We start from the raw sequence: 18,567 nt of genomic DNA, 5'->3' as shown, positions 1-18,567 counted from the left end.
GGTGCTCATGGTGTTGCTTGGGAAAGTGCATGCTTGCTGCCTAGTCATGGGTGTGCCTTGCCCTTGAACAGACCTGACATTTCTTCTCACATGAGAAGTGAAAATCACCAGTGGTCCACTTGGACCAATGTCTGAACAGTTGTAATTTTTTTTTTAAACTTATCTATATACTTTAAGGAAAATAAATGTCTCTGCTGGTTAAGAAAAAGAGTCTCTTATTTGAAAAGCAAAAATCGTAGCTTGAACTTGCATGTTTTGAGTCCCCAAGGAAATTTGAGGTTGAAGAATTTTAGCCTTCAGTGATCTTTGCTTTTGAGGTTTTGATTTAATTTTGGCAGCCAGGTGGTTAGCGGAAGGGAAGGGTGTCGCCCCAAGAACACGGGCCTCCTTTATTTATTCTTTTTTTAGTCACTCATTCAGAGATTATTCATTGACCTACTGCTCAGCTCAGGACGCTGGGGTTTTAAGTTATGCACTCAAATCAGAGAGCCCAGACTACAGCACCGTGGGCTCACCCACGGCGCACTGTTTTTCATAGTTGAAAGGGAACTGGACTGTGCATTCGCCTCAGTGAATGTGACAAGAATAACAGGGTGGGTCTCTGGCTCTTCAGATAGGCTGAGAACCCATGAGACCAAGTGTGTAAATGCAGGGGTTTCACACACAGAGTTCTTCCTCCCTCCGAGCTGCCCCAGGTCATCTCTCCATGACTTCTGATGCGCCCGGAAGGGTGGTGCTGGGCTGGTGGGATGGGTACCCGTTTGTTCCCCTCCACTGTGCCCTCCTTCCCCGAAGTTGGGTAATTGTGAAGAAGACAAGCTTCTCAAAGGGAGCAGGGTCAGAAGTATCAACAACAAGTGAAGAAATACTCTTCTGGGGGAGTTGGCTAGGCGCTAGGTACTGTAGCCTGTTCTAAGAATGTGATCGTGACCGACTAAATCCTGCCTCTGTGTGCTTGCGTCTCATAAGAAATTCAACCCGAAAACAGAAAGTTAAAGTATCTCTCTGAAGTGGGTCTCTCCTGCTGGTCTCTGTCTCTACAGCTTCTCTGAATCATTCACAGCAGAGATCGCAGTCTAATGAAATACTTTGTTTTCTTTTTATTCCCAGTTAGTGGGAAGAGAGCATGCCTGCCTGGTTCACTGCTGGATCCTAGCACCCAGAGCAGGGCCTCGCACATGGGAAGTGCTCAGTGAACACAGCAAATGAGCACACGACCTAGTGACCCTGGAAGGTGTTTGCGTTGGGCCCAAAGTTTAAATTGCAGACTCCTTCTGTGTTGCTGACCATGGTCAGTTAGCACCCTATGCAATGGAAATTGAAAGGAACACCCACTTTGATAATCCATGCAGATTTTACTTTGTAAAATGGGTGGGTTTCTTAAGGAGATCTTCTATCCCAGGTTAACTTGCTATGGCTTACTTTAAAGGCCACTAGAGGCCTTTTGTCTTCTGCATTTGGCTCTTGGGATGCATAGAAGCATCTAGGGTTAGTGATGCTCAGGAGGGTGTGTTCCAACCCTGGGTGATATATTGAGTTGGTCTGGAGAGGGCTGCATGCCCATGAGAGAAAGGGCCTCTGTCAGTGTCCTCTCTCCTTCACTAGGCTGGGACTTCTGGGGTAACAGGCCACTGTAAATGTGTCATGTTGACAAAATCATTGAGCCCTCACAATGGAACTGTAGCATCATAAAATTCCATAATCTAACAACACCAGATAGCGGCATACATCTCTGTCGCTTACGGTTTGGGTAATACTGGGTAAAATGCCACCGTGTATTGTGCCCTTACCACATGCCAGCCATTGTGCCAGATGCTGCATACATATCTTCTGTGATCCTCAGGACAGCCTGACCTGGTGGTTAATGGCCACTTTACAGATAGCATCCCAGAGCCTCCGCCCTCTCATGGGATTTCCCAAGAGTGCAGGTCTAATTCTGCATCCTCTGAAGGCAAGAGAAGCCAGGCTCAGGAAATGGCTAGGTTGTCCTGGGTGGCGGGGCGCCACGCAGACATCCCTCCTCTTTTACCCCAGCACACGCTACTGCTTGAGTGCGGCCTTCCCTCACTTGCTGTGCTGTGAAATCCTTCTTGATATAGCACTTGAGGTGGACGCTGCCAGGCATTCCGAATGGCAAATGAGTCATAACCTGTTTGCCAAGTGTGCTTAAAATGGTGTGTGTGTGTGTGTGTGTGTGTGTGTGTGTGTGTGTGAAGGGTTTTGCCCTAGGAATTCGAATCTTGGATTCAGGGTGTTATACCATAGCTGCGTAACTTGGGAGCCATTTCTTTATCTCTCCTAACTTCAATTTATTTACCTATAGAATGGGAACTATGCCTTGCCGTAATTGCCTCCAAAGTCAGGATATAAATACAGGCCAATGAATTGGCTTCAATGACACCACAGTGCCACTTTTAATTGTAACTGAATGATGAATCAATATGGGTCATGTCCCTACACAAACATGAAGCAGCACCCCCCCCCCAAAAATGACAGGCGGCTCTCAGCGTCCTCTTGGGGCTCCCCCAAAGCCCTTGAGTGGAGTATTTAACTCCCTGACAATCACCAGTCACATGGTGGACTTGTTAGTGAAGATTCTTGGATAGTATCTCAGAATGGCTGATTGAGGATCCTGGCGCCTAGCATTGGATCTCTAAATTCTTCCACTGCTCAAGTGGAATGATATATGGGATCTACCACTCCATACTCTGTAGGGAACCATGTTAAGCTTTAGGATTTGAAACATCTAGGTAGCTGGTTATGGAAAAGATGCCCCAGTCTCCTCCCCATCTGTGTCTGGCAAACTCTTAATTCATCCGTCAGACCTGTTCAAATGCCTCCTCCCCTGAGAAAACACCCCCAGCTCCCACCAAGGCCAAGCTAATTACCCCCTCACTGTGCTCCAGGCCCTCTGCTGCGTGCTAACACACGTCACTGTATTTACTTCGCCCTCTTGGAGAATAAAAGCTTATGTTACCACCTCCACCTTAGAGTTGAGAAAGGGTGACTCAGGCAAGTGAAGTGACTTTCCCTAGGATAATTGGATCTTACTGCATTCTAATCACACCAGAGTCTGAGTCTCTTACAGGAATATGATAATTATGTGAGTTAATATGAGTTCCTTAACTAGGGAAGTTGCCAATCTTGGCATTCCTAGGAGCAAACACAAGACCCGGTGCATAATAGGTGCTCAACAAATCTTTGTTGAGCTAAAGAAATGATAGAAGAGTTATAGTGAGACAGTCTAGGACAGATAAGGACTGGGTACTTTCCAGCATCTGCCTGTGTTCACACTCATCATCTAATAGAGGAGAAAGGGCAGGAGGTGATGGACTTCTTTGAGGGCTGAAGAGTCCAACTGTTTCGCATACCACTCCACTGTAACCTCATACCAGGGATTCTGGTCCGCCAGCAGCTTTCTACCAAGTAGGGGACTTAGCAAGTCACAAATTAGAGACTCGAGAAATCCTTACCTGATTGGTTAAGCTAGAGATGCAAAAGAGAAGTATATGTGTCTCTGAAGAGCTTGATTGTGTTTGTGAATGGAGTTTCTCTTCTTTTTATACAGAGGATAATACATTTTTCCAACCCCATAGACTTCCATGGTCATAAATTCATTTCAAATATAGTTTTCTTCAGTTGCAATAGTGACTCTTCTGAGTCTTGGTGTTTATGGCTCTAAAATGGGAAGGTTGGAGAAGATGTCTAAGGTTCCTTCCAACATCCTGGTTCTGTGATGACATCGGCACCCTGGATGAAGTTTAGAACAAATTTAACTTACACATGTACAAAGCAGCTCTAAAAATGGAATATCTTTAAGTGAATTAGATTATTTGCAGTCTAATGTCTTCTTCCATGTTAATAAAAATCCGAACTCTGTGTCTAAATTTCCAAGTCTTGCCATACAGAGACATTTAGAAGAAAAGAAACTATAAAGAGAAACAAACTGTAGCGGCTTGAATAAGAACAGTAATGCAAATCAGTTATCCCAGAGCTTAATTGTTTCCTGTAATTTCTTAGGCTTTCTTAGAACTCGGTCTAAGGTTTTGCGTAACATGGTAGAAATGATAAGGATTACGTGTGCTATTTGATTGCATTTTTTTCTTTCCTTAATCGAAGTCATAATCCTTGTTTACATTTGAACTTTGTTTTATTATTTATTTCACAGCGGAAACGGAAGCAGAGCCCCCAGGATGAAGATGCGGTTAGCCTTTGTAGTCTTGATATAAGTGTAAGTACAGTCCTTCCTACATCCCCTGGCATGGGACCACCTCTCATCTCTGAATGTATTTGTTAACATGGTGTGGGCTTTAGGTGGGCTTCCAGGATTCAGTTACGGAGGTTGGGATCTGGGGGGAAATGTTAAAAAAATTTTTTTTCATCTTACTGGAAGAAGCTGTGTGGTCAGCTTAAACTTCCAAGCCGCTTGTTTATTGCTTGTGTCTTTTCTCTCATAAAATGAATGATGAAATCAGTGCATCTGGATAGAATCTAGATAAAGGCCGCTGTGCCGTGTTAGAGACTGGCTACTAAAGGTGGATCAGATGTTTGTCCCCCTTTGGAGGAAGTTGGCAGATTGGCCCTACTCAAGCAGCTGCGTGGCTCAAAGGCCAGAAGTGTCCGGCAGCATGGCTGAGGGAGTGGCTTTGGTTTCAACAGCTTCGTTTGAATGAAGATTCTATACTTAGATTTGTATGACACCTATCTTCTCCTCTGTTTCCTCAAGTGGAAAAGACTTACAGAATTGTTGTGAGGATCACACAAAACAGTAAAAGTGAGAGTACCAACCACGTAGCCTGGTCCATAGTAGACACTCACCAAATGTTAACCTCACTGTGTTTTCCTTTAAAAGTGGAAGTTTGCCAAAGATGTTTGAGTGACCTGGTAACTGTGCTAGTGATGACAGAGGTCAAAAGCTTTCTTGGATTTTTTCAGGCCCACATCTTTGGATGCTGAATTTCAGTAATTTTCTTTGTGTGGCCTCCTTGTCTCCCCAGTGACACAGTTGGGAAGACTCCCTAGGCATCTGATGCTCTCATTGTCTAGGGACTGGGGGTCAGGATTCTGGCACCCACTGTGCTCCCCATGTCTGTTCATTGTTCACACTCCCTGGAACTTTAATCATCATGCATGCATGGTGGATCCATCTAACGTTAGGGCCTGGTCCTCCTCCTCTACAGACACCGCGAAAGCCACTGTTGTGAGCTGAGGCTTTTATGCTAAGAATTAGGAACTGGGTCATGGTGCTGGCTCTGTCTGTAACTAATGATGTCATCTTGGGCAAGTCAGTTCCTCTCTATGGGCCTCATCTGTTAAAAAACAATTTTGAGATCCAGTCTTTAAACCATTGTAAAAATTTGAAGCTCCTTTGAACACAGATTACTGGGTTCTCACCTGATAACATTTGTTTACCCATATAAGCAATGCTCTCTTAGTTATTTTTAATTGTGGCAGAGTTTTCTATGATGCACATAGCTGTGATGGAGGGATCCTGTGCTAGCTAGCGTTAATGTATTCGCACATCTTTATTTGCCACATGGTGTTTGTTCCAGTCTTCAGACCATCAGATTGGTGGGTTGGACCAGTTTATTCTGTTGCTATGGTAATAGGACAAAAAAGACGATGTTCTTCTTGCTTTTACTTTACTCATTGAATCTTTTGTTGTTGACAAGTGAAGTCTTTGGAACTTTCTTTTTTTTTTTTTGGAACTTTCTTTATTGACAAGTTTTCTGGTGTTTGCAAATGTTTTTAACTTTGTGGCAATTATTAGGATTGTTGATGTTCAGAATATATAGAGCCCTTAGCCATCATATAGTCCAGTCCCCTTACTTTGAAAATGAAGTAGAGGCCCAGGGAACTGTAGTGATTCAATAAGACTTTAACCTAGATCATTTCTAAGATCATGCCTCATGCTACATTTTTCCTGAACTATGTTTATTTTTCAGAAAAACATGTCTCTAGAAGCTTTATTCAAAGAACTACTAAACGCTTTTACATGAAAGGATTATTTGCAATCATGAGTTGTGATTTGGTTTTTGTGTCAATTGGCATCCATGACCTTACCTTCTGATCAGAGTCATCTAAGCTCATATAATGAGTTATTTGATGTCTTTTCTCCTTATGCAGCCACAAAAGATACATCTCCCTCCCTTGCTATATCTCTTAACCATATCATATCATGTTTTGTCACAGTAAAGAGACTTTCATGGAAGAGTCTACGTTTATGCTTAGGGATTCACCTGTGGCCAAATTCCTTTCTGATTTGTCTGTTATTTTTTCCTGATTCTTGGCAAACAGATTCCAGAACCTGGGCAGTTCCCTCCAAATATTGTCATGTAATATTATAATCATTATAAAACTTAAAAGAGTCCTAGAACTGTTAGAGGACATGAAAACTGGTGTTTTGCGAGTTTACTGACAGTCCAAGCCGTACAGAGATGACGGGCTGTGGGACAGATACACATGTGGCCACGGAGGATTTTCAGTGCCTCGCACTAACAGGTACTTGGTAGAGACAAGGTGAATGAAGTGGTGGATGCAACCACTCATGAGAAGATTGTAGCCATAAAGGCTGCAATGTCTGAGCAAATATCTGAGTCCCATGAATTAATAGATAAATGGCTTTGTAGTCTCCTCAAAGGTGCTTTTTAAATGGTGATGTCCAGTAGAGTCACAGCAGCATTAATGAAGAGTTTTTTTGAGCCTGTTTCTATGTGTAGTGGAAAGTATCTGATAAAAAAGGTGGGTTCCAGTGGATGACTCATACCGGAAGATGTGAGGGCTTGGGAAAGTAACATTAGTTAACTCTCAATTTTGATTCCACCTCATAAGTGGAAAGATGTTCACCAGATGTATGCTTGAACATGAAGTTGCTGAATGGGGGACAGGGATCTTTGGGGGATCGTGGTCAAGTTTCCATTGAGTCCTAGCCCAGTGCTGCACAATGAGGTCTTCATAAATACTTACTGGTTAGTGAATTGTAACAACAATGAAAAGAGTGGATCTTCCCAGTGTGTATGTGGAATTCAACACACGTACCCCCTTTCTAGAAATATATCTGTGATGTAAAGTTGGGAAGTATTAAAACAAAAACTTTCCCCCTTTGATTACAAGCATATATTGGTGTCTGATTGTGGATAACACTAAACATTCCCGTTGACATCTTGCTTTATTTTAAAGACTCAGATGACAATTCTGGTAGTGCCTGCTAGAGGGTTTTCCTTCTGAACTCTCCTGTAACCTCCTATTGAACTTGAACTTAGACACCAAACAGGAGTGGGTAAGCTAAAAGAAAAGAGTGTATCCTTACAGAACAGGGATCCTCAGTTGTTTGGGGGGCGGGGTGTGTCATGGACTGTTTTGAGAATCTGATGATAGCACTGGGCTCCAGACAATTTTACAAGATTGACATATGATTCTGTGGGCCTCACAGAGCCCAGCCAAGACCCCACGTGAAGAGTTCCTCTAAGGAAACTGGAAGGGTCTTAAGGCATGGTGACATATCTCCGCAGAATTATTCTCCCACCCTCCACCTCCAGTTCTTGGTGAAAAATGAATTGTGACTGGAGAGTCTACACTAGTTGACAATATAATTGGTCTCTATTTTTTCCCACCACTTTACCCAGTCCACTGGCTGAGCCCCCGGCTTCCTGGCAGGATAGAACGCAAACTATTCCAGAGGGGTGGGGGAAGCAGACTATATTTTTTAACACTTTTGAGAACAATTTGCAGAGTGGAGAATGCTCCCAGAAGCCGCCTACAAATCTTCTCTCACGTCAAAGGATATGAGTGGGATGGTTTCAGGGACATCGCTTCCCCCACAGCACTTTTCTCGTTTGAATTCTAGTGGGCGAGAGACTCCTGAGTGAAGAGCTGGGTTTCATGGTCCCTCAATCAAGGCCCTTGGCAGAAGAGCCAGGTGTGACCCTGATGCAGGGCACTGCTTAGCATCAAACATCCTTTATCAAAAAATATACGAATGTTGGGATAGGCACAGGAACGGTTTCCAAGGAAGAAACAGTGTACACGATAAAAAGGAGTATATGCTCTTTGTTGCAGATTTGGAAAATGTGAACACTAGAATTCACTATATTCTTGCTTCAAAGTAGTGGCTACATTTCGGTGTATTACCTTTCTAGTATTATATACACATTCACTTAAAACTGTTTAATTATGAAATATTTCAGGCATACAAAGTGGTATAAAGGATAATGTAAAATTCCAGGTAGCAAAAAAAAAAAAAATTCCAGGTAGCTACCAATCCAACTAAAGACATGTGCCCTTAATGACTCCACAGGCCCTTAAAAAAAATCCCTTGCTCTGCCGTGTTTATGTTTATTGTTGCCTTCCCTGTCTATAAACTTGCTATGTACATGTAGTCCTAAATAGCACATATGTTATCAATCGACTTTTAAAGTTTATGTAAGCACACAGTTTTAATGGTGATCATAACACATATTAATTTATTCCTGTATTTTCCATTTACTATACTGAAATCATGTCACCACAACCTGAAACATTCTTCAATAACATTATTTTAAATAACCATACTTTGTCAAATGGATGCACCAAGTTTATTTAGCCAGTCCTTCCTTGGATATTTAGATAAGTTGCAGTTTTTTACTATTACAAATACCACTGATGGGCATCCAAGAATATCTTTGTGTGATTCTTTTATCAGTAGGGTAAAATATAAAATTCCTGGCTAAAAGGGAATGAATATGTTTTAAACCTGTTCACAGGTTTATACCCCTTCTGGCAGTGAGAGGTAGAAATTTAGTTCAGAGCCTTTGAGCATCTTGTGTGGAAGCTCGGAAGGGGGGATTGTTCTCAGTTGTCTTTGCCACATTCTCTTTCAGCTATATCTCTGGTCCCTTGCTAAGCGCGGCCTTATGTGGGACTTTTGATAACACCTCCTGTTTGGGAGGAGCCCCTTCTGTTGCCCTTTCAGAGCCCAGGATCTCTCTTACCTGGCAGGGAGGGACAGGTGGTGATGGAGCTGGTGGTGGGGCATCGTTTCCATGCGGCGGGGGCAGGTGGCTGAACTATAATTGGGGTTGGGATGAGACCCATTTAACCCTCACTGCAGTCCTGTGACCATGGGTGTTATCATACCCTTTTTGTAGATGAGAAAACTGAGGCTTGGAGAAATAAGAAATTTTCTCAAAACCCCCCGTTCTTGTAGATTCAAGGCCAGGCGAGCTGGCCCCCACAGCTTCTCCATGCTGCCTCCAACACAGGAAGGAGAAAGCGTTTGGCTCCAGGGCTTCTGGTGATGGATGATGGACAGGATGTGGAGCTGGTCTTTTTGGCAACCCCTCTTTGAGGTTTATAACCATGCACTTTCAGAGTACTATAACCTGGGCTTTCCAGTTACTTACCCTGTTACTTGGATGCTCAGAGCACAAGAGTTGACACATGAGAAGGGGGAAAAGCTTTCCCATCTCACTGAAGCTAAATGACGTTTTTTTGCTAGGACATGTTAAACCAGACACGAAACAGCAGCAGGATTATTTTATCTCTGCTCGGCAGAGTCCAGATAATTACAAAAGATACCATTTCTGTGGTTTTGTTTCTCTTGGTCTGTTCTGGAACTTGCTAACTGGGGAGATTAGCCTTGCCCTGACCAGCATGAGGCCTTGATGAATTACGTGGGAGATTTTAATAATGCTCTTATCACCGAGGAGACCAGGCCTGCCCCTGAGACTGGGTTGTCAATAGCGCATATTTATATTTAACCTGATGGAATTTTTTTTTTTTCTGTTTTGGAATTACAGTCTGGTCTTGCTGCCTATGAAATTATCTGGGCCTACAGTAGTGGAGATCCTGTGTTGAGTCTCAACCCAAATCTCTGATGGCAGATCTGCTCATTGTTGACATAGGCACATTTTATCTTGCTGCTGTGACTGTTGTTTCATTGCTAGGTCGTGTCCAGTTCTTTTAGTGACCCTGTGGACTATTGTCCGCCAGGCTCCTCTGTCCATAGGATTTCCCAGGCAAGAATTCTGAGATACATGGGAATTCCTTGGCATCTCCTCCTCCAGGGGATCTTCCCAACCCAGGGGTTGAACCTGCGCCTCCTGCATTGGCAGGCATATTCTTTACCATCTTTATCTTGCCTTTGGCCTAATCAATCAGGTTGTCAGTGGTTGTCATTTCACTGTGTATTCACTATGGCCTTTTCTCTTTGATCCACCTCTTGAAAAGCACAGTGACAAAGAAATTCCTGGGAGCTTCAGGATATGCTCTCAGAAGCTGATCACGGGACAAAGTGTCAGTCATCATCTTTTGTCCCCCTTCAGTGACCCCCATGGGGCCCAGGATTATTGAGGGATCCTGTATTCTGAGTATACCTAGTTGTTTGAATTTGTCATCAGAATTACAGACTTTGGAAGTTTAGAGATTAATCACCTTCAGTCTCTCCACCTGTAACCTGAAATCATAGTAGTGCCTTGCCTTAGAGTTATAAGGATTAAAATAAGTTAATTCATGTAGAGCATATAGTACCTGGCCCTTGGTAAGCACAAAATACACCAGCTATTGTTGCTGTTGATTTCATAATACAATTTTGGTTCAGTTGGAGGATGTCATTGTCACAAATGTCCCATACATAGAACTGACTATGAAATTAAAAAGAAAAGCAGAATATAAAGAGATGTATACAAGAAGTTTTATTACAGCATTTAAAAATAATAGCCATAAGCTGGAAACAGCATGAGTGACTAAATTATATAGAGACTTTTAAATGTATTGCAAAATAGAAGTGTAAAACATGATTACAGAGCACATAACTGTGTAAGTTATGCCTCTAGATGGTTATGTATATATGTGTCCACTTGAAGGAATGGAATGGACATACACTACGTTGTGGATGGTGGTTACATTGGGAGAATGGGTTTACAGGAAGGGGTGCTTGAGTTCCAGGGGTTCTTAACCTTTTGCATCTTGTGAAACCTTTGAACCTCCCCCCACCCCCAAGACTGTTTAGATGTGCTTAAAATACAATATATGATTAGAACAAAACCCAATTTTACTGAAATATAGTTATCAAAATATTTAAAAACAAAGTTGTGGTAAGAGTTACATATGTGCTTCTTAATTAAGGCATTAATTAACAAGATCTGGCAACAAATCCAACATCTCATACACCTTCCATGAAACGGTAAGAGTAAATGATATTTTGAAATACCCTCACCAGCCACGCTGTGATTTGAAAACTCAGTGATTTTTATGGTGATAAAGTCATGGGTCTGCTAATGCTTCTGTGATTTGTGGTCTCCATTTGTAAAGGAAGTGCTAAATTTCATTTGTTAGTAAAACTGATCTTCAGTGGGTTTTTTTTTTTTTTTTTTCCATCCAAGCTCGCAGATGCTCTGAATTGAATCCATGCAATCCTTGGGCTTCTGAGAATTTTAAATTAAGAATCCCTGTTTAAGACACTCAGTCTGTTATGATAAGCTTTGTACTGTATTACTTTAGTACTTCAAATGACTAAAACTTAAAAAATATATATATAATTGATTTTGACCTGCTGGTATATGAGGTTGTTAGTGTTTTAAAGGAGGGAAAATAAAACATTACATAAAACTAAAGGATAGGGATAATGATGATAATGTTTTTAGAAAGACTTTGCTATAAGCATTAAATCAGTTCAGTTCTCAACTCTTGGTGTTTATTTAGATTTTTCTTTGAGACCAGCTTAGCTTTTTTAAATAAATGACTTAACTCACCCCAGTAGTTTAGTACAAAATCTTTTATGCTTTTTCTGCTATTGTAGAAAAATGTCCTTGTTTTTAAAAGATGAATACTGAAGTATTTAAAATGTCATTATATCTGTAATTTATTTTTGAATATTTTACTGTAAGTTGTAAAGTAAATATTTTTAAAGAAAAATTTTATTTTATTTATTTTTTTTTTGAAAAATTTTATTTTTAATTACACATGTAACACTGCTTATATATTCCCACAATTAAAAAAAAAAAATCAAACAAAGAGCTGTAGAACTAACAAGTTAACTAACCCATTAACCATCCACGGTCCCACTTAGCTTCTTAGGTAAATCTGGTTATTAGTTTAGTCTCCTCCCAGATATTTAGATATATAGATAGATAGAGCTATAAAAGTTAGTTTGTGGTGGCTTTGTAAAGACGTGTTGTCATTTTTTTGTTTTACTTTGCAATTTGCTTTTTTTTCTTTTAAATTGTCTATTTTTTAGAGCAGTTTTAGGTTCACAGCAAAATTAAGCAGAAAGTAGAGATAATTTCCATATGTCCTCTGCCCTAACACATGTACAGTGTGCCCCCAGTATCAACGTCCCCCACTGGAGTGGTGCAGCGTGGCAACTGATGGACCTACACTGACGCATCATTATTAAGCACAGTCCACAGTTTACGTTATGGTTCACGCTGTGTACTTTCTCTGGGTTTTAACACACTTGTAATGACGTAGGCACCATCATGGTCTCTTCAGAATAGCCCTGGAAACGCCCTGTGCTCTGCCTCTTCATCTCTCTCATCTCAGCCCCTGGCAGCCACCCATCTCTTTACTGTCTCCATAGTTTTACCTTTTCCAGAACCTCACGCAGTTCTTTTCAGACTGGCTTCTTTCACTCGGCAATAGCCATTAAGGCTCCTCCAAGTCTTTTCATGGCTTGAGAGTTCTTTTTTTTTTTTTTCCTTTAATCACGGAAATAATATTCTGTTGTATGGATGTACCATAGTTTATTTATCCATTCGTTTAGTGAAGGATATGTCTCATTGTTTTAACTGCTGCTTATTTTTGCACGAGACAATGGGTCATAGTTTATTTTAACAGCATTCTCCACTGAGGGGCGTTTCTGTTGTTTCCAGTATTTCCCAGTTACAATGACCATCCTCATATTCCAGAGCAAGTAGTAAGGCAGATGCAAAAAAGTACCTGTGTGCACTGGTTATTTTAAAGTTAATATGAATAATATAAGTTGCCATTTTTATAATTCAAGTTTTTGTGCACACAGTTAAAAACCAAACTGTTTCCAAATGCAGATCTGAACAGGCCAGGAGAATTAATAGAGAGGAAAGGTTCTTTTGTCTCCATCATGAGGGCTTCATTTAAATAAAGGCTGGGCAGCTATTAAACTTGTGTATCTCCAGAGGTATATTCCTTTTCTGTCATCCATGGTTAAAAATACGAAACTACAGTTGTAAATTCAAAGGAAAAGTCTTGTTATATTTACATCTCAAGTGCTTTTAAATTTTTGTAGTTTATCATTAATTCTATTTTGACTGAGATTATTTGCAGTAAAAAGTCACTAGAAAATAATTGTTTGCAAATACTTTTCTTATAGTTTATTTTTTTCTGAAACATAGCCTGGGTCTGTCTACCTGAAAATTACATAAATAATCTTGGTTAGAAAGTACCATCTGGGCTTCTATTCCCAGCTAATTGAGTTTTTCCCCTAAATGACTTATGTAATTGCATCAAGCCTCATCTTTGATCTGGTTATGTAGTCCTAGTTTCAGTAACAGAAGCTGTTTTTCTTTCTTCTTTCTCTTCTTATTTGTGTCTGCTGCCCCTTCTCTGTGAAGAAAGGTGGTGGATTGACTTTGTTCCCTTAACATTTATTGTATATAAACTTTTTACATTATTGGATTATTACTTGTATTTTGGAGGAACTTTTGAAAAATGTAAAAAGAATGAAGGATCCATGAGAATACTCAGAATTTGCATGTCTTCCTCCACCTAGGTCTCTAACTGCTGCTATGCCTGGCTCATTTTGTGGAGAGCTGATCAGTATGAGCAAGTGGTTTCTCTGTGAGCTACATTCATAGCTGGTATTGAAGGTGAAGTGTTTGAATCACAGGTTTATTATCTCCAATGGTCCAAAGGCAGAGTTTTGGGTTAACTCCTTAGAAATCCTGCAGGGAATTAAAAATGTTTGTTTTGCTTCTTTCTATAGCAGACTGACATTTTTCTTTTCTCTTAGTTACATAAATGAGATTTCTTTTACTCCACACACACCTCAAAATATCAGCCTCTAAAATTGAAATCTTCTACTGAACACAAAAGTCAATAAATCTAAAGTATCTTCTTTGCCTTTATTTGCCAAAGTGGTGCTTTTGCTAGCCAGGTCTGTATGAATTCTATCCAAGGAGATATTTATTTCTATAGAATTAATGAGTTCACTTGTTTATTGTTTAGTGCATTCATGGAAGTGATTCATCCACTAATTCAGTTGACAGGTATTTATTGGACTGTACTGTATGTCGGCACAAGGACACTGAAGGAAGAGAAACTTAAAGATTCCTTCATCTGCAGACAAGTGGGAATTGCATACCGTTTTGTTACAAGTTAACCAATCACAGAGAAAGCAGGTTTTAGTTTTTTACCCAGGACTGGTTTTCTCCTTTCTGTAAGGAAATAAATCCAATTATCAGGATTGGTTTCGAAAAAAAGAAATTTTACTATGTATTCTGCTTGCTAAACTTTGTCTCCCAGAGAATATGCCTGAAGTTGACTTATTTCTTGCTGATCAGCCCAGAGGTTCAGCCGTGGACGTACTTCAGCTGATTTTAGGCGAAAACTAACCCTGGGAAGTCATAGTCTTGCAGGTGAGCTTCGCATCTGTGCTCTCCATAGAGTGAGCCAACGCTGGGTTTCAAAGCAAGAGCCCTGGCAGGAACCTTGGAGATTATCTAGTTGAATATATTTCATTTTGTAGATGTGGCAGCTGAAGCTGAGACGCGTTACATGCCCAACCCAAAGTGACCGAGGGAGAGAGAGAATGTAATTCTGAGGATTTGTGTTCTGGATTGTACGTTAAACCCAGGAGGAGGCAGAAGCTAACAGTTTTGGTTCACCACTTCCTAGCTGTGTGACTTTGCACAGTGTGTTCAGCCTCTCTGTGTTACGGTTTCCTTGGCTGGAAAATGCAGGTGACAGTAGGGTTGCGGTAAGGATTCAATAAGATAGTGCAAGTAGGGTTGGGACACAATGCCTGACACAGGCTCTCAATTGCTGTTGATAATGCGAAATATCCAGGGGCCATGGGACAGGACACAGGCAGAGATACTATTTCTGGCATTGCTGGAAAGAGTGCTGGTATGGACCCAGCTCTCTATCAGGATTTGTTGAGTGGATTTTTTTCCAATGTAAACTTGGTAAATTCTCATAGAGAATAAATGATACCAGGAAGGGGAAAATAAAGATGTTTATGGGTTGCTTAAAACAAGGGGGTTGGGAAGTTCTATACCTTTTTAGGGGGAACAAGTTTGTTTTTAAACGTATTTAAATTTTTAATTATTTTTAAGATGTTGTAATATGTATTTAAATAAGTAAATAATAATCAATAGGAATATTTAACTAAATGCCTCAACTGTTGGTTTCATTCTGCAAAGCTTTGTTCTGAGCCCAGCTGCCGTGATCGGCAGGTGACTGCTGGTAACACCTCTCAGCTCCGCCTCTCAGTAGATCCGCAGCCACACCATTGGCACCTTCTCCAGCTGGTCCACCTTCATCCGGCTCCCGTTTTCTCCAGGAAGTCTGAATGATTCCAGGGGCTTCCCTGCTTCTCCCCTTGACTCTCTGTTGTTCACTCTCAGCACAGCAGCTGGAGGGGTTGTCTCAAGGCTGAATCACATGCTGTTTCTCTCACATCCCCCTCCTCGCTCGGCGTCATTGCCGTGTCCCGAGGCCCTGCCCAGCGAGGTCGCGTTGCTACTCCTGGACCCCGTCACCTCCACACACACTCTTTTCCCTGTGCTCCCACCACCCTGGCCTTTTCCTTCTTCCACACTCACACTCCAGGGCCTCGGCAACTGCAGCTTCTCTCCATTTGGAAAGCTCTTTCAGGCCCCCCTGTGACTGACTTCCCCTTTTCCTTCAGGTATCTGCTCAAATATTCTTAGACCAGCTTTTGCGACCCCCACCCCACCCCTTACCCCCGTAGAGCAGCATTTCATTCCCCACCCCCACCCCACCCTAGCACTCCCTGCTCTTCCTACTTGACTTTGTATTTTTTCCTTTATGGTATTTATCATCACCTGCCGCATTTTTTTTTTTTTGTTAGTATCTGTCCACACTACAATACAGCTCTCATTTTGTTTTCTGACATATTTCCAACATAGGGGATGATATCTGGCACAGAGCACATCTACTTGATATTTGTTAGATAAATGAATGAGTGGCCGCTTCAGTGTTCATGTTTATAACCTTATAAACATGTTTGTGACCTTCAGAAGGTTACTATAAACATGAACTGGATTTATCTTGGTGACATTGTAAGAATATCTGTCTTCCTCTACAAACATGTTTGCGTTCTCTCCTTTTGGAAGAAAATCCATAAAACAAGAGGCAAAACCAAGGCCTATCTGAAGAGACTGTGTGGTGTACAAAGCGAGATAAGTGAACATAATGCCAGGTTTTTATGAGCTAATGATATAAATCAGCCTGGAGATAAGAGGATATAAGTGTGGAATGTACATGTGATTTCTACAGATGTGGAATCGTTGATGCCAACGCTTTAATATTTCACTCACTTTGTGCTGCAGGAATCTCTCAGGATAATGGTAGGAACGGAAATTTTCTGTTACAATGAAAAGCATTCCCCCTATGAAGTCTCAGTTCCTTTCCATCTAACCGGTCGGTATTCATTGAGCACAAGGCCCTGTTCCTGGTGCCCACCGCGTGGGAAGAGGAGGAGAGAGACATGCAGGGAGTTTGTCAGATACGCTTATCTCCGGATGATCCCAGTTAATGAAAAGGAGTGTATTCCAGGCCAGTTAAAACAGTGGGCTACTGGACATTAATTGCAGCTCGCCCTGGACTGTGTTGGGCAATGACATTGAAATGTGAGCTTGTCTTGCCTTCTCGAGCATATTCTCAAGAAGCGTTCTGAGCTTCTGCTCAGTTTCTCAGTTGTGTCCGACGCTTTGTGATCCCATGGACTGCAGCCTGCCAGGCTCCTCTGTCTGTGGGCTTTCCGAGGCAAGAATGCTGGAGTGGGTTGCCATTTCCTCCTTCAGGGGATCTTCCTGACCCCAGGGATCGAACCCACCATCTCTTGTGTCTCCTACATTGGCAGGCAGATCTTTTTACTGCTGAGCACTCTCAATACATGAAGAAAATAAGGGAGCCACTTTGGAGAGACCCGGCTTTGTGGGACCTGGGAATGTGCCAGGTTAACTCAACTGGACTTGGGTGGAATTCTGTCCCATTCTCCTTCCAGGGTTAGTGGAGGAGCCTCACCTGGCAAAGTGATGCAGGCCACCTGCTGTACTGACCTACCCCCTCTAGCTTTGTGTGTTTAGCTTATCTTACTTGAAAAAGGTAAATAAGGTTGTGGTTTAAAGTGCCTTTTATTGACTATAAACTTCAAAGACAGTGGAAAACTAAATAGAGGTGCTGAATGGACCCAGAAATGAACCTGATGATCTATTCAGCTCATTCATGCTAATAACTTAAAAGGTGGCTTTTTAAAAAAATTTGCAAATAACCCAAAAGGCAGATGATTTATCTGTGGCTAACAGAGGTGACTGCACTTTGAGCAAGATGTCCAAGTTCCGTGGTACCTCATCAGCCATAGGAACTGGCTAAATTTCAAAGAGGAGATGGAAGAGAGAAAACCCCTTCTTTACCATGGTTTGGTTTTTCACACATTTGAATATTATGGCTAGCTGAAAAATCCTGGGCTTTGAAATACTGTACATTATCTTCCTGTCCTGTGGTTATATCATGTTGTTTCGCCTTCACAAGAGAACAGGGTTTGCTCATAATTATGTTCCTGAAGTGCCTTTTCTTCATCACTGTTGACACCTCACCCTGCTCTCTTTTCCACAGCAGAACACGTCTTTATGTCCAGCCCAGGCTTTGCCACATCGTGTTCTCTGCCTTGCTGCTGCTTTAAGCTTTGCTCCGTCCCTCCTGATGGTCCCTCTCTGCAATACAACCGGCAATTGAGGCTGAAGTTTCACTTACGTTATTGTCTGATTGCAGAAATAGGCTTGTCATGTGCTTGCTGTCCCCGCAGGGAAGTGGAGGAGTGTCTGAAATGAGAAATGAGCTGGCTGTTGGCGACAGGCATGAAGAATGTGTCTGAAAACAGGGATGGCATGAAGGGAGGGTTATCTCTATGTGGTATATAATGAAAGGCTTGATTTATGGGGTCTCGGGAAACCACAGTAAGGGGCAAAATTGCCGTTGGGACCCTAGAGGTTTTGTTTAGTTTGGGAGTTTATGTTTGACTGAAGGTCTTAGGTTGTTGGCAGAAGAGGGACATTTTACTGAGCAGATCTTGAAATGTTATTATATTTTATGTGATGTGGTCCTACAGACGCAAGCATGCTTCTGCGAAAAGGCTACTGAATCATTTCCCTGTCTCCTAGAAAGGTCTGCCATAAGTGGCATTGATCCTTGACTAGCTTCCTGATGTACAGGTGACTCAGAAGCCATTTCTAAACTCTAAGTTCTTGAGGGCCTTACACGTATTTTTAAAATCTTTTCCTCATTTATTCTTTTATTCACAGTCATGTTGATTGGGCATCTCTGACACTCACACTGTGGTGGCGATGAGAGGGTAAAATGGGGAACAGG

At 41.7% G+C, this 18,567-nt stretch overlaps 1 protein-coding gene across 6 annotated transcripts in view; it reads left to right on the top strand.

Moving 5' to 3' along the window:
• ARHGEF3 (Rho guanine nucleotide exchange factor 3) overlaps positions 1-18,567 on the top strand; it is a 315,821-nt gene that overhangs the window by 166,119 nt on the left and 131,135 nt on the right. For all 6 annotated transcript variants that reach the window (XM_043441932.1, XM_043441929.1, XM_043441928.1 and 3 more), the window contains one exon: positions 4,169-4,231. In XM_043441932.1, coding sequence (XP_043297867.1) covers positions 4,169-4,231 — 63 coding nt within the window. The remainder of the gene's footprint in view (positions 1-4,168; positions 4,232-18,567) is intronic.

Source organism: Cervus canadensis, chromosome 22 (assembly GCF_019320065.1).
Source record: "Cervus canadensis isolate Bull #8, Minnesota chromosome 22, ASM1932006v1, whole genome shotgun sequence".
NCBI classification, from domain to species: Eukaryota; Metazoa; Chordata; class Mammalia; order Artiodactyla; family Cervidae; genus Cervus; species Cervus canadensis.
The sequence above is the reverse complement of the archived record's forward strand: the minus strand, read 5'-3'. Positions and strand labels throughout refer to the sequence as shown.